We start from the raw sequence: 21478 nt of genomic DNA on the forward strand, positions 1-21478 counted from the left end.
ACTCGGTGGCCCAAGAATGTAAAAGATCTTTTTTTAGCCTTTTCAAAATAATTCCATTTTCTAGCCATTTTTCAAGTAATTCCAGCATATATATAAACTGTATCATTCTTGTATAGAAAGTGTATCATACGTATAGAAAATGTATCATACATATACAATAGTGATACATATTCTATACAACAATGATTATAATGTATATGTATAGAATGTTGCATCTCTAACCTATAAAGATAGAGGTAAGGTCTGTGTACATCTTACCCTCCCTAGACCCCACTATGTGAGACTACATTGGGTATGTTGTTGTTGTTGTTATTGTTGATGTGTATAATTAGTAAGTATACATTAATTATATATTTGTTAAACAGGAATTATACGTTGATTATACATTTATAATAGACAAATTATACAACAATGATATATTTTCTATACATATACTTTAGGAATATATATTTTATACGATAATGATACAGTTTCTATACGTGTGATACATTTTTTTTTATACATATACAGTAGTGATACACATTCTATACAACAATTATATATATATATATATATATATATATATATATATATATATATATATATATATATATATATATATATATATATTGAAATTGATATTTAGTGGCGACTAAAGTCACCACAAAAGGTCAATTTTCTTCTTCTTCTTTTTTTTTAAATGAATCGGCTGGACAGCTAGCGCCTAGTATTAATTTAGGCCGATGGGCCACCTGGCTGTATTAGGCCCAAGCTGGGGGCCTCTCAATGTCCTTTTCCCTTTTTTTATTTTTTTTATTTTTTTTATAGTTTCTATATTAAACCAAATGATTGACATACCCCTCCTTTGGATTCCACAATCTTCCCTCTTTATTTAAAAATTATACAAATGATAATTAAATAATTTATTAATTACTTAGTTAATGTTAGTATTATATGAAGAAATTGCACTTTTAATCCTTCAAACGGTAGGTTTTCAATTTTTGTACTTCAAATGAGTTCATCTTTACTTATGTCCTTTAGCAATAGGATGTTTGTGAGATATTATAACGCGAAAATATAAACTTATGAATTATATTTATCATGAGGGTCAAAAATTAAAGATCAGCACAAAATAAGGTCAAAAGTGCCAATGACCTTCAAAATCAGCCCAAATCGGCCAAACTGGCCCAACAACACCTTGATCTTTTTTTGGGCAATTTGCACGGATATCCTCTGTTGGGGTCGTCTTTAATTCTAGGCCTCTAGCACTTCAAGTAATAAAAAGGTGGTCGAAAATAGACATCGAAAAAAAAAAAAATTGCTTACCCTTATTTATGACCTAATTTCTCAATACAAAATTTCATAACTTCAATTCTAAAGAATTTATGCCGGATAAGGCAAAGTTGCTATGTAACTTTGCCCGACATAAAACTTTGCCTTGCGAAACCTTTTTAAATTTTTTTATTTCGACTCTGCTAGCATCGAATCCAAAATCTATGATTTCGTAGACCAGTAAAACAGGGACAAAAATTTAAGACCGGCTATTGAAAGGACAAAAATTAAAGACCAGTTTGTATGAAGGACAATCAGCCCAAAAAAATTACTACTCCCTCCGTCCCCAAAAAGATTGTCTCACTTTTCTTATTAGTTTGTCCTAAAAATATTGGCACATTAAAAGTCTACCGGAGGCAGCAGAAGTTTGCCTTAAGGCAAACTTTTAATTATGCCTTAAGGAAAAGTTCTACCATCTCCGGCAGACTTTTAGTTATACCTTAAGGAAAAGTCTGCTACATAAGGCGGAATTTTTTACAAAGTCTAGCCTTACGAAATTATTATCTTTTTGATTGAGGGAGGGTTCGAACCTCGAACCTTAGGGTATTTACGACCACCTTTTCAAGCAAAGGGAAAAAGTTAAAGATCAGCAATTTGAGGGGAAAAAATTAAAGACCACCCCCAAAAGAAGGACAATCCGCGCAAAAAAATGAAATTGAATTAGCTGTTTTTTATTTTATTTTATTTTTTTTATAAGTTTTGGTCCTAAGGGCCAAAACAACCTAGCCCTATGAGGATGATTTTGAAGGTAGATGATCTTAAACTTTTGACCTCGCTTGTTTCATGGATAAATTTAAGTTTTTGATTTTTGACCTTGAACACTTGCCCATTGGGGGGCCAAAAGTTCAAAATAACTCATTTTTAAAGTCATTGGGTGTAATTTCCTGAGTTGAAATTGAACTACAAAAAAATTCCCGACTCACCCAACTTACAGGTTGGATTGGATCAACTTCACACCCAAGCGCATTTTAGCGATAACTAAGATGAGGTCATTTGCACTTTGGTCCCAGTTTTGTGCCGGTCTTTAATTATAGTCCTTCAAAATCGAATTAACGCCTGAAGGGGCATAAGGCTATCTTAATATTCATTCACAAGTTGAGCCCGCGTCCTTAAAGAACTTGTCTTTGTGAAGGCATAAGTTCGAGTTTGAAAGGGAAAAAAATTAAAGAACCAATCCATTTGAAGGCCAAACCGAGCAATTACTTCACCAAAATGCACCAAATATCACAAAACAACCAAGAACCCCTTCCAGAACCAACAACTCAACGGGACCGATCAAAGATGAAATCAACTTTCACATTTTTGTATTTATTGATTTGATATAAATATGAGGCGTGAATAAATATTTACGGTCACAACTATCAGTCCATCAGCCATGATATTCAGTTGAGATAAACAACCCAAATTTTAAATCTTTCCCCACCATATTGGCACGGATTTCAAATCCTACTGCAGCCTACAGGCTTCCCTTTTTTCTTGCCCTCTTGATTAAAACCCCCACTTTCAGAGGTTACCGACCATTTTGCTATCTACTTGCTCACACAATTAAAGAATAAGGATTGTTTTAGGTACCACAGTTAAATTTCCTTATAATGCCATCATTTGTCTGGATATTTTTTGGATTGCTATAGAGAAGTATTGTTATAGAAAACATATAATATAACTATAATATATCACGACATGAAAAATCGGATTGCTAGAGGACCAACCAACGATTCTATAACAAAAATAATGAATGTCTCTGTCATATAGACTACCTACCTGCATACCCACCTACCTTTTCAGGATTGTCTTAGAGTTGGACATAAAGACAACAAATATCGTTTTCTTGTAGTTGCCCTCCTTATTCACAAAACAAGCAAATCAAAGCACAGCACAAGTGACAACAGGTGAACATAAGAGAGAAATAATTCTTTGGGTACTAACTTAACATTCTTTTTTCTAGTGCTATGCTTACCATATAATTGAACCCATTTGGCTTAACTTATTTAAAGCGAATTATAACCGAAAACAACTTATAGTTTCAAAAAAAAAAAATTAAATTTCTACCCCAACTTATTTTTTTTTTTTTTACTTATAAAGTTTTTCCAAACTTTTGATTGTTCAACTTATTTGATGGGATAATGCCCTCCATCCAAACAGGAAATATTGCCTTATTCCTACTCAATGTAGATCACTCACTGCTCTTCTAGTAGGATTAAACTAAGTCATAGCTCTAAAAGAGATCAATTTTTTTTTTGTTCTGTGACAGTGTAAATAATTTTTATATTATGAATATGCTTATTTTATTATAGCACGTTGTCTTCCTTCTTTTTCGGTCACTTTTTCTACTTATTACGGGCAGTTACTTGTAGTTATTTTATAGGTGACTTGATTAGAGAATGAATTCTTTTATATTGTCGTCTACTTTTTTTGTATAACAATTTGGCATCCGATACCCACTGGCCCAACTTATCCGGACTCGTGCAACATACGGCCCATTGAAAGGGATGCATTTACCTACCAAGAATTTCTCCATTTGTATGTAACAAAACGCTTAAGAACAGAAGACCAATGTTTACCATTCATATGCATTCACCAAAACAATCTCTTAAAGCATTGAAGTAGATAAATAAGGCTGCTAGCCAATGCACCTCACTTACCTTTTCCAACATGGAGTTTCTTGGGGTTGTGGTGGGGTTGGGGTTTGGGGGTTGGACAGAAGGAGGCATAAGGATTGGATCTTACATTCTATAACAAAAAACTAAATTATCACAGTTGCTAAAATACAAAAGTCCTAAGGTCTATAGAAAAGGAGTCATACTTGAGGAAATATTCTTACAATCAGGAAAATCTTGAATCCCATCGCCTAGTTCTTCAACCTGGAATCGATGTTTTATCCTCCAAATAACCCTAAAAGGGTGACCAATGAACCGTAAATTTAGTCCTATCCTCATTTTTCAAAGCTTAAACAAGCATCATATGTACAGTAAACAACGGAAGCCAATCAATTACAGAATACGCAAAAACTGTTGAGGATTGTGATCAGCTTTGTTAAAATTCCAATAGATTTCAGACATTAGATGATTGTAATGGCAGCGTCGGATGATTGTGTTCACCTTCGTACGTCACGATAAGCATTGAAGGCTCTTCCAAGCATCGCTCGACATGCTTCCTCGCAAGGCAGCCTCTTATGCTGCTACATTTATAGTATCCTCTGCAAAAATGCATTCAACTTGCTCAGAATCTAAGCAAGAATTGGTTGTTGTGCCTCAATAAAAGCAATTACACAACTCGATAGAGTCACTATCACACCACAGATGCTGGAAGTAAAAACAAGAAACTAATATAACAGCATATCGATATGGGCAAACTATTGAGTAGCAGTTAGTTGAATGGAAGAATCGACAAGTCGAGCATAACAATTGTTCTTTTCCGATTGACAAAAATAAAAAGGAAGATCGCTAAGTTAATCATTATACAGTCTCCAAACCAGTATGTTAATTGAGCTGCTCCCTTCACCAATATGAAGTATGTTTAAATGCCAAACGAGAAGTATCGGAGAGTCATGTGAAAGAGATAAGTTTCCTGTCTGAGCATAACAATTGTTCTTTTTCGATTGACAAAATAAAAAGGAAGATCGTTAAGTTAATCATTATACAGCCTCCAAACCGGCACGTTAATTGAGCTGCTCCCTTCACCAATATGAAGTATGTTTAAATACCAAACAAGAAGTATGGGAGAGTCATGTGAAAGAGATAAGTTTCATGTTAGACAGGAGTCAGTATAACTTATCTTCTTTTATGGATAAGCAGCTCCTTGTAACTTATCTGAAGGATTGAGGTCACTTTTTCAAGCAACAGTAATACAAACAGAGGCGGATTCAGGAATTGAAGTTTATGGGTTCCTACAACAATCTCAAGATAATATCCGTGTTCACAGTCAGATATTTACGGATATTCAGCGGATTTCTTAATACATATACAAGGTCTGGGCAAAAACTACTCGGTTCCCGTGAACCCGTACTTCATACTCCTTATCCGCCATTGAATCCAGACATCAAACACGACAATTAATCGTGGGGAATACTCTTTCACTATCCAATTGTATGATCAAGATGCTCACAGCAAAAATGTGATTAAAATGATAATCATGAAGTTCCAATTTGCAAACACATGATAATTGAGCTTGAATAGTACCTAGGGTGTGGAGAACCTTTGATCGGCTTTTGTCCGTACTTTCTCCAAGAATATTCATCGGCAGGAATATCAGCTAGCTTGCTACTTACAGCGGGTACTTTGATTGACCTCTTTACTCTGTGTTTCCTATATGAAGACAATTCCAAAAGTTATTAATCACCTATAAGACGTTACAGTCAAACCTCTCTAAAATAGCATCGTTTGTTCCGATATTTTTTGGTTGCTATAGCGAAATGCCGTTACAGAGAACATATAATATAACACAATATAAAAGATCGATTCTGCAGAAACATGGTTTTTATAGTGAAACATTATTATAGAGGACGACTGTTGTAGAGAGATCCGACTGTACATGACAAAAATAGGAAAAATATAAAGCAAGATAAAATACAAACCTCTTCTTTGAACAATGACACCTCCCACTGCTTCCACATTTCACACTTCCCCCGTCTCCCCTTCCGGAGCGCCTTCTCTTGTGTTGGAACGAGCTCTGATCCGCAGAGCAAGAAGACCCAATTAAGTGAAAGCTATTACAATTAGAAACACTACCGTCGACACTCAATGAGGATAAAAAAGACCTAGTCGAACACATTGTCGGAGTACATGTCGAGCTATCAAAATTTAGACTAACGCCACTAGTGCTCTGCTTGTACATCATCTCCGCCGGCTGTTTCAATTGCTGCCACTGAAGTAGAAACCGGTGTTGTTGTTGTTGCTGCTGCTGCTGTTGAAGATAGTTATAGATTGGCAAAGGCGTTTGTTGGTTCGGAAACACCCTCTCTACCCCACCACAGGTAGGGGTAAGGTCTGCATAGATGCCACCCTCCCCAGACTCGACTTGTGGGACCACACGGGGTATGTTATTGTTGCAAGGCATTTGTTGGCCAAAATTAAGCGGATTTCTGCTACTTGAACTTAATTCCACAGAAGGGGTTCCCAAAGTTAGATTGCATTTCACATTAGCACTACCCATCTCTAGGGCTCGATTTTCAGGAGAGTCGATAGGAAGTAACCTAAGAGCGTTCGGATGCTCATTGATTTTGCAATTTGGGTTTTCCACGAGGATGTTATGAGGCAGAGGGGTCCTAAATTTGTTCAATTTCCTCACTCTTGCATGACCTAAAGTTGAGTTCAAAAGAGTGACAACTTTCTTGAACTTGTGTACAGCTTCTCCAGTTTCTGTAACTAAATTCATATACTGATTATTCTGAGCATTATGTGTCCTAGATGATAAAATACTAATCACTCTATGACAAGTCTCAACAGCAGCCTTGTTAGCTTCTTCTATTTCCTCCATTTTCACCTCTCTCCAACCCCAAAAAACATAAAAATGAAAAAGTGAAAAAAAAAAAAACAGACAACTACTACTACGCCTCAGTGCCAAACAAGTTAGGATCAGCTATATGAATACTCACTGTTTCATTTAAGCTCAACCCAAACTACCCCCTCAAAAGAATCACCAGCAAGAATTTGATTCTTTTTACGAACTTGATGTCGATAAATTTGCAAATTTAGAAATTCATTGAAGCCAATTGAGCCTTCTTGAACTGTTTCTTTTTTCAAGAACCAAAAGAGATTTCTACAAAAAAATAAAAATGACACCAAAAAAGGGAAGGAAGTTCAATTTCTAAAAATCAAAAGAAAAACTACACACTCACACCTCAAAAAACTCAAGATACAGAACATCAATCAACCTGAAAATTATGAGAAAAAGGAAAAGAAGGAAAATAAAAGCAATAAACACTCATTTACAGTCGAAAATAAAAATAAAAAATGGGGTTCTCGAATTGAAATTTCAAGAAACCAAAACTAGTAGCTAGGATTTTCAAGATTGAACTATATGAATAAAATTAACACAATAAAACATATCAAGATGGCAAAATCAACATAAAAGTAACAAACACCCAATGCAGTGAATTTTTTTTTAAAAAACAAAATGGGGTTCTTGAATTGAAATTTCAAGAAACCAAACTAGCAGCTAGGATATATCAAGAATGAACTATATAAATAAAATTAACACAACATAAAACATACCCAAGATGATAAAATCAGCATAAAAAGTAATAAACACCCATTACAGTGGGAAAAAAAATTAAAAACAAAAAACAAAAAATGGGGTTCTTGGAATTGAAATTTCAAGAATATCAAGATTGAACTATATGAATGAAATCAACATAAAATAAAATATACCAAGATAGGAAAATCAGCATAAAAAGTAATAAAGATTGGATCTTTCCACTTTATTATATGGTGTATTATTAAAACCCTAGATTCTTTAATTTTCATAGGGGGTAATAATAAGGGGAAAAAAAAGAAGTTTTGGGGTGTGTGTACAAAGCGTGCAAATATGAGAACCATCTAAATGATTCAATTATATGACTCGTTAATAGTTTGGATTATTTATGTCGTCATCATTATTAAAATACCTCATTCATACCATTTTCATTAATTTGGGTCGGACTTTTTTAATTAATTTAGAATTTAAAATTAAATTAGTTTAATTAAATAATGTGGACCTGTAATTGGAGATCAATTATTATATTTGATATTATAAAATTGTGCAATGAAAAATGGCATGTATGAGTTATTTTGGTAACAGTGATGAAATAGATGAGCCATTTTGGTAGTGATGATGACATAAATGAGTTAAATTATTAACGAATTACATAAATGAGTCATTTTCGATAATTCAATGATATATTTGAGCCTTTTCCGTATTATTTATATTCCATTATTATGATTGCTTATTTTTTTTTAAAGTTTTATTATTATTATTATTATTATTATTATTATTAACAAAGGGGCAGGGGAGGGAAAATGGGGGAGGGGTTATAACGTGGGGAATCAAACCCTCACCAATAAGGTGAAATTTCAAGTAATCAATCAACTGAACTATTAGATCCCTAGATGATTGTTTATTTTAGAAAGAAAAACATGGAATAGATTAAAGAGAGAATCACAGTGCTCTCTCCAGATTAAAAAAAAAAAAGTCTACTTAACCATTTACACACCCCTTAAAAATTATTAATTACTAAATAAAAATAAGCAATTTGACTAAACTCTCTCTAATTAAATAGATATTGTGATTTAGTCATATAACATCTAATAGGGATAAATTTGAAAAGATAAGATTATTTTTTTCTTAATTTTATAAATGGACACTTTTTTTACCTAAAAAATCTTTAAATGGGCACCCTTTTTTTTTAATTTTTTTTTTTATTATTTATCTGGAGGGAGTAGTCATTAGTCAAGTACTAGTATTGACTCTATTGAGTACTTCAAGATTGAGAGAGAGAATCTGAGATTTATTCTCATTTTCCTTTTGAGGGAAATTACACAAATGGTTCCTTATTTTTGGCAATAAGTTCAATGTAGTCCCTTAAGTATTTCCTTAGCAGTTTTAGTCATTTAAGTTTGTTAAAGATGATAACTTTTGATCTCTATAAGATATTTACTAAATTTTGATTAAATTTAATCTAAATAATGACAAAACATATTTAACAGGAAACGCCAAAAGTTTCCCTAAATTGACTACTCTAAGAGCTCTCATCCTAAAATCGGTTACTGATATAAATAACATAAAGAAACGTAATCAAAGTTTATTGGGATAAAACCCCCAAAGATTTGGGACCAAAGTTGCATCAGGCTCTAAAAATATATCAAAATTACAGTAAATGTTGATAAAGAAGAAGGGTCAAAGTATATTGACATCCAATATAAAAATATATAACTAAAATAAATTATGTTTAGTCGGTATAAATCCCGGAATATTTAGGCCAGCACGACGACCACTTAGATGTCCCTTCCGTAACATCTTAGTTTAATCACTACATGAATGTATTTGATAGACTAGACTTATATAGATGAGTAAACATTGTCTCTGTGTCATGGAATTTTTTTTTTACCTGTTTTTTTTTAATTATTTTATTTTGCTTAGTTTCTATACAAAAAAATGGGTATTTCTAGTATTTTAGAAAAGTTTGGGGGTAATTTTATAGGTGATTCAATTGCCGATATGTCACATTAAAGTCACAAAACTAGATTTTATAATGAAAACTGACTCACTAATGAATGTATTTTTCATAAAAGAAAAACTCAAAAACTAAATTTGGTCCAGTGAAACGCAAGACTAAATCGTAAAGAACATCGTCACCACTCAACATTTGCAAATATAATTTGTTAAGAAGAAGGGTCTTTTTCCAATCTAAAATAAATCTATGTTATGTCTACATTTCTTGTCTTATATTTTTCTTATTTTACAACACGTTATCATTTCTAGTCCTACAAGAAGACATAAGAAAGCCTTGAAGAGACTTGACATCTCCCTCCTAAAGAAATTTCTTGTCTTATATTTTTCTTATTTTACTAAGGTACTATTTTTCATATCTCTATTTTATGGCTAACCTCACAAAACTTGAGTTTGTTATCCTTGATATTTCGGGTAAGAATTATCTATCATGGGTGCTAGATGTTGAAATCCATCTGGATGCTATGGGTCTCGGAGACATCATTAAAGAAAAAAATAAAGCATCCAACCAAGAAAATGCTAAGGCTATGATTGTTACATCTCGCAGTTTGGGACGTTAAGATTCGCCAGGTATTAGTCGTTCAAACATGGATGCGGGGTTATTGCCATTGTATGTGCTATCATATGATTATGAGGGTTTAAGTTCATGTAATAGGTCATGGAAGGTTGGAGGACAAGTGAATCAGGGAGATTAAGTTTCTGGAACCTTGGAGGAAAGTTAGATAGGAATTGATATGATAATCTTGGTCTGACTTGGGGAAAGAATATCCTTTAGTATATTATGAGTTTTGAAGTAAAAGAAAAGCCTAAAGTGAAGTTCGGGAAGTCTAGTTTCCAATGCAACAAACCGTGCGTCAATCGGACATCGGAATCAAAAATTATGCGCGTTTTAAGGTCGGCTGTGAGGGCAGAGAATTAACCCTGCGTGAACGCGCCAGAAGGTGGCGCGAACGCGCAAAGGAAAACCCTGCAACTCAGCGCGAACGCGCCACTAAGCAACACGATCGCGCTGAGCAAATTTTAAGTCGGTCCAGGCAGAACCTGGACCATTATAAAAAGGGGCTTACCCCTTATTTCCTCATCAAAACATCCCAAATCCTCTCCAAAATTCTCGAGTCCTAAGAACAAATTTTAAGCCCAATCAGGTATAATTCCCGAATTCCGGTCCAGACAGCGTATAGTTGCGATTAGAAAATCGTATAGCGACGCATTTGGCTCAAGTTCAAGGTGGAAAAGTGAAGATATAGCAATATTATCGGGAGTGAGGTATGAATCTCTTATTATTAATGTTAATTTTGATTTATTTACGGAGATAGAACTATTAAATAGCCGTATGATAATTTTGTTCGTGGAAATATGGAATAAACATCATACGGGATGTTTTATGGAATATTTTGGTATTGATGATATTATGGTTGATGTTGGTATTGTTGTTGTTGCTTTTGGTTATTGAATTGAGATTTCTGGCTAGGCATATAAACAGGGGAGATCTTTAGATTTTCGGCAGGATATGGAACAGTTTATTTTGAAAGCTTAGTACGTCTATGCAACAATGAATCTAACGATAGTATGAATTCTCTCGAATGTAGATTTACGAGCTCGAACGGATAAGCGTAGGTAGTAGGAGGCCGAACAGGTATGTTAAGGCTAGCCCTTTCTTTTCAAAGGCATGACTCCTTTCTTGAGAACCCATAAATGTTTTCTAAATTGTCCTTATTCTCAAAAGCCAGAGATCTATGATTCTGTACGCACTTATGACAACAACGATGAAAATGTTTCTACAATGATAATGATGATGTCAAAGATAAGATGCCTTCTTAAATGATTATGATGTTGATGATGATTCTACTCTTGGAATTTCAAAGTTTATGATTTCAATGTGATTGTAAGAATGTTGAGTTATTTTCTTAATTTTCTTTTTATTCATTGTTGATGATCTCATCTCATGTTATTAGTTCCTTCGAGGTGAGATATAGCGATGGCGATTATTTCATAAAATCATCAGAGGTGACCCGCGAACACAAACCAAATATGCATTTAAATCATAAAACACGCGACGAAGCTGCTTGTGTACTTAAAATACCGATATATGATAGTCTTGACCCGATATTGGCCATGACCAATTCTAACTTATAACTTCATTAGTTGCTTAACCAAAGGTCCAAATTACTCCCGATCCCCTCGGAATCCGTACCAACTACTCAACTAAATCGTAAATCACGTTTTGGACCTCATTGAATTGTTGAAACTCTGATCCGACTTCGTTAACCTCTGATGTTGACTTTGGTCAAACATTTCTATTTTTGTAACTTAAGAAGTTTCAATTTTACTATTTCTTCTCTGATACTCACCCGATTGCCTCGGGAATAGTGATACTCATCCCAGCAAGTCAAGAATACCATTTTAAAGTTATAGAAAACACATTGTGGAGAAAAAGAGTTCAAAAGGCTCAAAATGAACTAGCGGGCCGTTACAAGTATGAATATATTGGGGCAATGATATTAGATGATTTTACAGGTTCGGATTCTAATGTGGAAAATCTTTTTCTTTCTCAAAGTATTGGGGAATAGGGCATCTTAGGAATATTCAATCTCAAAATATTTAAAAGAAAATATAAATAATCAAATTTAATTATTCGATCAATTTGTCTATATAAATAGAAAAGATGAATAATCTAAACCGAAGTGTATAATTGAAAAAACCAACCCGTTTAACCTATTTGGACAATATGATACCGAATCTTCAAATTCTAGATTCCCCTGGTAATTTAAATAAGGTAAAGTTTTAATCTTGGGATAATTTCAGAGACCTCCCCTCAGGTTTGGCTTCGTTTCACTCACTTCCCTTGTGGTTTACGATATTACGTTTGCCTCCCTTATTTTGATTTTTTTGTAACAATTCATTTATCTTATTAGTTATTAATATAAAAAATTATGATATGACTAAGTTGCCCTTTTTAATGTACTATTCATTTTTAAAACTTTTTAAAAACTCCTTTAGAATCATTCTTTTTCCATCTTCCATAAAACTTGTTTTGATTAAAATGGTCTTATTATTCATACTCTTCGTGGTAAAATCGCTCATAATAGTGTCAGCAATTAGGATAATATTTAAAATATAAGAATGTTAGTTTAATATGACTTTAACCATTGAACGGGAAAAGAAGATGATTAAATTCGGACAAAGTGTATGTTAATTTGTTTGCATTCCAACTGATAAGAAAAGGGTTTTGAGTTATTCAACATTTGATATTAAATTCTTCATCTTCAATAAAAATTAGACAAACAAATTAATTTCCAGTATCGGAGAGATCTTGACAAATAATGATTTTTTTTTTTCTTAATTCATAAAAAGGAAGCTTCGAATTTCATGATTCTAGTGGTTCTGGACTCTTATATTCACAAAAAACTCTGCTTGAAAGCTTATTAGAATAGGCCTTTCTGATAATGTTCCAGAAGTTACTTGTGGATTTGGGGGTGCATCGGTGGCATCAACTCCGAGTGTTATATGCCTTGTACTAATTTGATCTTCTTGCATGTTTAATTTTTTCTTAAATATTTTATCTTTGTAGTTGGCTCATTATCTTCACAAGTTTAGCAGAAGGTTTAATGGGAGATGGACTATTACTTTAAAGGAAGATGAAATGGAATTTGTTTAAAAGAGATTTCACAAAATAAATTAAATAAAAGAATATATTAAAAAAGGGAAAATTAGTCAGATCATAATTTTTACATTAATAATTAATAAATTAAATCAGCTGTTACAAAAAAATCAAAATAAGGGAGGTAAACGTAATATCGTAAATCACAAAGGAGGTGAGTGAAACGAAGCCAAAGGGAAACTCTCTCAAATTTTCAAAGTGATTTGTGAACTAAAAACTGCAAAGTGGGATAACTGAAAAGTGCAACAAATTATCGTATCTCTCCATCACAAATGAATAGGTTTAACTTTACAAGATTCGAAACATGTCCTGCCAGGCCACTAAATGATTACAAAGGAACATATTCTAGTATATGAAATGAATCTTCAGCACAAAAAATGTGCTGGAAGTAAAAAAAGTTGATTACAACAAAAGTCAAATTACAATCTTTGCTTTTCTTACGAGGAATCTAAAACCTGTAAAATTGAATCTAGACCACCATTACATTCAACTTTACACCAAAAATGAAAAAAGGAGAAAGCGATTCATCTTGATCTTCTGAATATTGCTCGTTGTATCTTCAAAACATCTTGCATATCTTTCTTTTCAAACAGTCCACTAAATAGTTGTGGTGACAATATTTCATTTGTCTTTATTGGTGATAACTTTTTCCCTTCATTCCAGTATGACAGAAGATCAGGTGTTCTTCCTGGCATTGCCCATCTAATACCCCCGAGGGTGGTGAACAAACCTTATAACTAACTAGTCACTTTGCAATTTAGGAACAGATGAATGATTGTCTCTGCCTCTTAGCCACATAAATAACAAGTTGAACAAATTGATCCCCCTTTTTTTAGTTTGTCCTGAGTTAGAGCAGCTTTTCTAACCATGATCAGTCAAGTAAAACTTGTGTAGTTTATATGGTATCTTTACTCTCAACATATGTTTCCAAAACCATAAATTAAACTGACCTCCATCATGGTTCTGATCCTTGTTAGTTGAGTTGACTATGTAGACCCCCCCCCCCCCCCCCCTTTCTCCTGCTATGTTTCTGCCAGCTGGGTGTGTCTTCTCCATCCTGCAGTCCTTTGTATTGCTCCAGAGTCTTAAAGAATATCTATTATTCTGGGCAATTCACCAATCATGTAAAGGTGTTGAGCTGAGCTTAAATTATTTTAATGATTAACAAACATAGTTGCAGGTGTGACAAGCAGATATCAAAAGAACCAAATCAGACATCTAAAGTACCAGTTCCTCAGAAGACTATTGATCAAAGGATGTAAGCTGATTTCTAATGCAAGTCGGATTCCTTTAAGACTTTACTTCGTGGGCCGAAAATATAATATTAATTGGAGGAATTCGTGCTCAAAAGGATTCATTAATTATGGTAGTGCTTGCATAAAGGAGAAGTGTGTGAAGGAGTAATTTAAGAAATAGATATAATCCTTTTAAGATTTATTTTTCTTAAGAGGCAATCGAATTTTTCTAGGTTTGGAGTAAGAATTGCTCAAGGATTTGATTGACCTCGCTCCTATATAATGTATCTCGTGATCGTCTTTGAAGACTTACGCTATTGCACGCAGATATCGAGATTTACTCTCAATCAATAGCCATCACGATGAGAAGGTTTTTTTCTGAATCAAAGATGCTGAACTGAATAACCCGATTGAATGAGTTTCCTGTCTAGTTCTTACTTGTTAGGTCTTTAACTTTTTGTTCTCAAGTTGTAACCTACTTTGCTATTGAGTAGCTTTGTTTAGAAATTTTTTTTGTTGAAGTTGTTTTGCTTTCTAGACTAGAGTTTATAGTCTTGAAAGTATTTGCTACAGTCTGAGGTGATTGTAGGCGGTTGGGGTATTTAGGTTATCGAATTGTAACCTTAAATAGCTTTTAAAGTTAGTGAAAGTTAATTTGAGGCAAATCCTACACCTCGTAGGTACATTACTCTCTTGATCAAGAAGGTTTTCCACATAAAACTGATGTGTTCTTTGCATTTACCGTTTGAGTGAAATTGTAATCTGCAACTTCTATTATTGAAGAACCACATTCTTCAAGAAGTCCAAAAATTAGGCATACACAATTCACCCCTCTTACGTATAATTGGTATCTAGAATAACAGAAGGTATTTTGAATGTAATGTTCCATCCATGTAAAGACCAAAGCTCCTTCACTGTAGCTCCCTGTAGTTGATTCAGCTCATACAAGTCATGGAATAATTGCTCAAACCTACCAATCTTCCTCCCAAAAATTCAGATACAACTCAGGAAATGAACCGAGGTATAAAACCAGAACGTCATAACAACTTACTTCATAAGATCCCAATCTATTTTTAAATGGCTCTTTACAGCCTAGATTTCCAACAAGCACCATCGAAATAACCAGAAGAGGAATAGAAAACGTTATGTTAATCATCTTTGGTGATAAAAACAAGTCAGGTACAATCTACTGATTTCCAGAGCTAACTAAAGTTAACTGTTCAGCAGCCACGAAGAAGGCTTCCAACAGCAAACCTCGACAGTGTATCTAGACTTTAACTCAACTCCTCGATTTTCCTCTTGGTCCCCCTTTCCCTAGCTGCTTCCACCATCAAATCGGACAACTGATCAGAGACATACTTCATAGCTACGCGTGTAGTTGGATCCTTGTCCAGACAATTTGCTGCTATAGTCGTGATTCTATTAGCAAACAGCTCGTCATCTTCATCTCGGAGAAGTGTTTTGTCTACTATCGACTTTCTTCCGCTTTGGAGCTGTCCCTGAATCCAGTGGTAGTGTGGAGGGGGAATTTTTTCATTGACATCGATAAACAACTCCACAAGTAGAATACCAAACATGTATACATCAGCTTCTAAAGGCTGAGAACCTACATGGAATCAGAAGTCATAGTAATGTAAAAAAGTAGAAACCAAACATGTGTACATCAGCTTATAGTCAGTTACTTGTTAGACTATAAAAAAGAACGATTTTACACATAAAAATCACAAGAAAAAGTCGGATGATCTCAACTCAAGATTCAGTAAATATTCAAGGAAATTTTAACATACTGATACCACAACATGAATGAATAAGAGTTATTTGTACATCCTATCACTTAGGGAAACCTGAACACAGATTCAGATGGCCAAGATAAGGGGAAAGAGGTGGCCCTAATAGAGGACCTCTCTTTACTGGAGATTTCAAGAAGGAACTCTCATCAACTATTGGACCAGTTATGAAGACCACTCTCAATCTTCCAATGCTTCACGAAGAGAGGGAAACACTGTTGTGACTTATGAGTATGCAGGAACATCATGCGCCTCAGCAAACAGTTGGAAGCTTATTCATGAAATGAACAGAAGATAGCAAAGAAATTGCCGCGACCAGAGGCATATGTGCTGGTCCACGTGTCGTGTTTAGTGTCCTTAGTATCAAAAGGTTTGCTGCAGAGAGAAGTAACAACAACAGAGTAACAATATCGATGCTAGAATTCTCTGATTGTTCGGAGACGTGGACCTAATTGCCCTTTCTAACCCCCCCCCCCCCACCCCAACCCTCTTAAATCCCATCTTAGTTTGATGCAATGTCACTTGCGCCAAAGGAGATAACTCGAATATCACTTTCAGAATTGACAGATTCCTATTCTTCGCCTCTGACCACTCACCTTTATTACTGCAACATGGGGAAAATGCAAGAAATAATCCTACTTCAATTCTACGAGCATGTGACCAAAAATTAAGGGTTACGTCGACATGAAGAATAATTTGAAGACGGGGAAGGGTAAATGAAAGGATGGAATAGCACTTCCTTTGGTTTTGTGGAGAACGGAAAGTCTCAAGTACCATAGCTGAGAAGGAACCTGGGAGGAAGATCTCGTATCAACCGAAAATTTATAAATGAATTGATAAGCGTTATGAAGATACTCTGGATGCTTACATGTGAAAGAAGGGGACAGAAACACCGTTTTCAAAGCAAGACAATGACCATAGAAGATATCATACAATCACATAGATAAGTCGGAAGTAAACGATGAGAAAAAGGAAAACAGCGCCATCAGAAATGAAATTCTCAGCTACTACAAAAGATTTTACACAGATATTAGGCCCACTCACAGACTAGAAGATAGCTCCATCAAAACTAACGCAAAAGAGTCTTGACTGACTGCAAAGGCAACATAAAACGGAGAGCATGGCAAGGGATATCGGAAATGACAAAAAAAAAAAAAAAAAAAAAAAAGAGGCTGGTAAGTTGGAATTAACCATACTTCTCCTTTGATGGAAGACTGGCATTTATCAATAGTGTCCTTGACTCTCTACCACATATATGATGTCACCCTGCCCTACTCCAGCCAAAAGGTAAAAGAGACTAAAATTTTGAGAAATGATTTCTTGTGGCATGGTAACAAAGTAAAGAAAGCCTACCCCTTGTGAGATGAAGTTGTGTTACAGCAAGTAAGGACTTTACCACAAAGAAATGGTTGAGGTGATTTTAAAACGTGAGGCCCACTAGATGGATGTCATCATAGTATAAAAGGCAGGGAAAAAGAACGACGCACAAAACTAGTGACTACTGCACCAGATTTGTACGGGCTTACACAAGATACATATTTGAAGCTTGATCAAGAACTACCAAGGGATGGAACAAAGTTTTCAAGACAAACTTAAATGACTAAAAAGTGGGAACGATATCTGAATTCCTCAAGATTCTGGACATATTCCAGCGGTTGACTGATGATACAGGTACAGCTCACAGGCTAGCCCAAAGCAAAGGAACCATTTCAGTAAAATCTTGCTAAACTCCCCCTCTGAAAATAACAATCAACTAATCAATTGGCCTCCGAAACAAATAAGGCGATTCAATGCACCCTACAAGGTAAGATAACTCTCCTGGCATGTGGCCCATGGTGATTAATTGACACAAGAAAACCTATGTAAGAGAAGTCTCAATCTATGCAATAGGTACTACTTATGTGAGAGAGAGTGAAACCATCTCTCTCTTATTCCTCCATTGCTCAATAACAGTACACCTCTGACAGTATATGTATGTGTGTGTGTGTATATATATATATATAGAGAGAGAGAGAGAGAGTGAATGTTTCCGGGTGCTTCAAGCGACTACAACTGCACTCTGAAGATCAAGCTCAACAGAATACATTCTTACTCCTTTCGGTGTAGAACGACTTACATAGATCAAGCCAAAACTTGGTAATTTTGATAGAGTCCTATATACTTGATAGTGGACATACTTTTGTCGTTTCAGTTTTGCCAGCCTTTTGATGTAATCACAACAGCACCTTCTTTGTGCAGTATACATCAATAAAATCCATTTTTTTCCGATAAGAAAAACACAAAAATGTCACTGAAGGACTATATTTAACATGTGTATATCGGCTTATTTAACAAATACAGAGATCAAACTTCTTCATTCACAAGTCATAGTAGCCGCTTTTCTTAAAGGATTATACCATAAAGAGTTGGAGCTTAATTGGATCAGGTAATAAGTTAAAAAAACAGAGATGTCATTGACCATGATCCCTCACAGACAAGTTCACTAGCAGGACAGGCATTGGACTAAGTAAGAAAATGAAGTCACAGAGACGCACCCCCAAACTCAGGAGAATCAAAGCCAACAGGATAAAGGCCCCGTACTTTACCCATCTCACTTGCACGAGCAAGGAAATTAAAGTCGAATACTTTTATATTGAATTCCTGCAAGCCAATTGAACAGTCACTTGTAAAATGTCAACACGTAAGGAATTATATAATGTTCAGCTGTTACCTCGTCAGACACAATGCCAGAAGATCTGATTTCACGGAAAGTAAATTGCTTCTCGTGCAACCAGGCAATGAGGCTAGCCAGTTGACCAGCCACCTTTATTCTATCACGGAATTTAAAGCTATTGTCTGCCAAAGGTACAAACGACCCGTCAAGAGCATACAGTAATAACAGAACTAGTAAAATTTAGTAATAAACTATAGCTTCTGAGAATTTCTTGAGTACCCATATGACTATAAAGAATGTCATCCAACAAAAACTTTAATGGTCTTCCATTTTCACGAGTTGGTCTTTCATCATACACAACTGCGAGTGTTTTCTGAAAACAGAAACCCTTTAACTTCATCAAACATGGATGTCGGTTTTCATCTGTCAGTATTTCAAGCTCATTCTGCAAATTTTCCAAATAGCTTAGCCACATATGTGATGAGAGAGAAAGAGAAATCAGGTCCAATATAACCACGGTGATAACATACACAAAATCTTGATGGATGGTCACAATAGACCCGACTTTGTCCCATTGGATAAAGGAAATCCCATGTTTTGATGATAACTTCTTCCGTTCCTCCGTCATTGTCATCGAGAATGGAACCTTTGTACAATCTCCCATGCATAGTGTATCCAATTGGCACGTTAGAGTTTTTGGTCATATCTTTCAATTCCTCAAAGTTGTATGATTTCAAATTACCCAAGGTGGTCGGAGTCATTTTCCAGGGAATATTGCTGATATTCAACAAGGAATATATAATTAGTGTTGAGAATTTGCAAATAAAGATCCTCAAACTAGTCATCTATCTCCTTTTTTTTTTTTTTTTTTTTTTAAATCAAGAGGTCATCTATCTCCTTATAATTTTATCCAAGCCTTAATGGACAATATTACCCCGTACATGCATGTGTTGGTGGGAGGTGCAGATACCCTTAGAACTAGACGAGTTATCAAAAATATTGTCAAGGTTGATGTTCGGGTTCTGACATGCATTAAAAAACTGGGTGAGAAATGCAAGTATATCTATCTATGCAAAATTTGAAAGGTCTATAATCGTTAAGGTGTATTTTCTGGGTTCTGAAAACGTAAACAAATAATTGACAAAAGCCAAGAAAATATACTCATCATTGATGGCCCAGTACTCTATCAAACTGGAGCAGGACGTTTTGAACGATTCATACATCTCGTAACAGCCTTTTCTCTGGGAATCAATATAGTTTTGCTCTTGATAATAGTACCCATGAATGCATCCCGGATCCTTCAATATCCTCCTCATCTTTTCCACGGTTTCCAGGCGTTGTTGTTCCATTCATTGAATGTCCACTTTCCCTCACGCTGGAGTATTTTTTTTATTTATTTATTTATTTTATACAAGAGCGGTGAAGAAATTAGCAGTTTCGACATGTCTGTTTTTTCTATTTAAATTAAGATGAGAGGGCAGTTTAGTCACTTTACACTGTTTGGTGGGCCTTTTCTAGTTGACACTTAAGTCATTTTTTTTTTTGAAGTGGAGGTGACTCAACTTTTAATTATTGAATGGAAATGATATTTTTTGATTAGTGATTAGGGGTTTTGAACTTGTCCAAAAATTTTCATTTTGACACTTTGACCCTCAATTTTATTTTTAACACTTTGCCCTCGAGTTTTATTTTTAACACTTTGACTCAGCCAATATAAATCCTAAAATACCAAAATGGGTCCAAAAAAAAAAAAAAAAAAAAGACGCTAATAGCCGCACCCTTTTTTGCTCTTTTCCCTCCATTCTTCTTCTTCTCCATCTGCTTGTTCTCATTCTTTTTCCGTCCATTCTTCTTCCTCGTCTTCCATTGCTGCTTCCCCTGCTTCTTCTTCTTCCATTGTTGCGCCATTTTTAAGAATCTATTCAACAAAAGAAAAAACGAAACCACCAGATTTTGCAATTTTTTAGCTAGACTTCGTTCGTGTCTACCTAGGCATTACTTCATAAGTATTGCTGCATCCCCTGCTTCTTCTTCTTCCATTGATACGTCATTTTGAATAATTTACTCAACAGTGAAAAAAACGAAACCACCAGATTTTGCAATTTTTTGGCTGGGGATTACTTCATAAGTAATTTTCGCTCATTTGGTAAGTAAAATATTGTTGTTTTGTTTCAATTATTTATCTGGGTTTTGCTGCTGATTTTTCGACAATTTACAGTAGCAAGGGTACTTGTTGCAACAAGTGCTAAAGCTACTGTATAAGAGCTTCTAAACTTTTGCAATAGCTGTTGTAGTTTCTGCAATAGCTGCTATAGTTTATGCAATAGCTATTATAGTTGCTGCCACATTTACAACAGATTATGTAGTTATTGTAACTTCTATACTAATTGTTGCTAAATACGTCGTATGAATAAGTTGTAACAGATTTGTGAGTTGCTGCAAGTAGTGTACTACTTGTTGCAACAAATAGTTTACTTGTTGCAACAACTCACTAATCTGTTGGATTCAGCTTCAGTCCAACAGAACCCAAAAACTGGACCCAAAAAACTGAAGCTGACTCCAACAGATTAGTCACTTGCTGCAACAAGTGGATTACCTATTGCAACAAGTACTATACTTGTTGTAA

The 21478-nt window shown here is 34.8% G+C and overlaps 2 protein-coding genes across 3 annotated transcripts; both read right to left on the reverse strand.

Moving 5' to 3' along the window:
* Positions 1–4114: 4114 nt before the first annotated feature.
* Positions 4115–7043, reverse strand: LOC132050617 (probable WRKY transcription factor 21). Of its 2 annotated transcripts, none has more exons than XM_059441964.1 (3): positions 5885–7043; positions 5490–5615; positions 4115–4507 (listed from the first exon to the last, which is right to left on the reverse strand). In XM_059441964.1, exons 1-3 carry the CDS (start codon positions 6784–6786, stop codon positions 4363–4365), a joined length of 1173 nt encoding a protein of 390 aa, XP_059297947.1. In that variant the 5' UTR covers positions 6787–7043; the 3' UTR covers positions 4115–4362. The 2 variants fall into 2 exon arrangements, with proteins under 2 accessions (XP_059297947.1, XP_059297948.1); XM_059441965.1 differs by having other exon boundaries at positions 4477–4613.
* Positions 7044–15436: 8393 nt separating this feature from the next.
* LOC132050618 (probable serine/threonine-protein kinase PBL1) lies at positions 15437–20287 on the reverse strand. The gene is made up of 6 exons (XM_059441966.1): positions 20014–20287; positions 19383–19629; positions 19132–19297; positions 18910–19034; positions 18734–18839; positions 15437–16018 (listed from the first exon to the last, which is right to left on the reverse strand). The coding sequence occupies exons 1-6, from the start codon at positions 20199–20201 to the stop codon at positions 15687–15689; spliced, it is 1164 nt and encodes a 387-aa protein (XP_059297949.1). The 5' UTR covers positions 20202–20287; the 3' UTR covers positions 15437–15686.
* Between the last annotated feature and the right edge of the window lie 1191 nt (positions 20288–21478).

This window comes from Lycium ferocissimum, chromosome 3, assembly GCF_029784015.1.
Source record: "Lycium ferocissimum isolate CSIRO_LF1 chromosome 3, AGI_CSIRO_Lferr_CH_V1, whole genome shotgun sequence".
Taxonomy (NCBI): domain Eukaryota; kingdom Viridiplantae; phylum Streptophyta; class Magnoliopsida; order Solanales; family Solanaceae; genus Lycium; species Lycium ferocissimum.

Coding starts and splice junctions, on each gene's coding strand:
- LOC132050618 (XM_059441966.1), bottom strand. CDS start 20,201: ATGGAACAACAACGCCTGGAAACCGTGGAAAAGATGAGGAGGATATTG. Junction 19,298..19,382: donor ACCATCCATCAAGATTTTGT/GTATGTTATCAC, acceptor GAAAATTTGCAG/AATGAGCTTGAAATACTGAC. Junction 19,035..19,131: donor CATTCTTTATAGTCATATGG/GTACTCAAGAAA, acceptor TACCTTTGGCAG/ACAATAGCTTTAAATTCCGT.
- LOC132050617 (XM_059441964.1), bottom strand. CDS start 6,786: ATGGAGGAAATAGAAGAAGCTAACAAGGCTGCTGTTGAGACTTGTCAT. Junction 5,616..5,884: donor TGTCATTGTTCAAAGAAGAG/GTTTGTATTTTA, acceptor GTCTTCATATAG/GAAACACAGAGTAAAGAGGT. Junction 4,508..5,489: donor AAAGGTTCTCCACACCCTAG/GTACTATTCAAG, acceptor GCATTTTTGCAG/AGGATACTATAAATGTAGCA.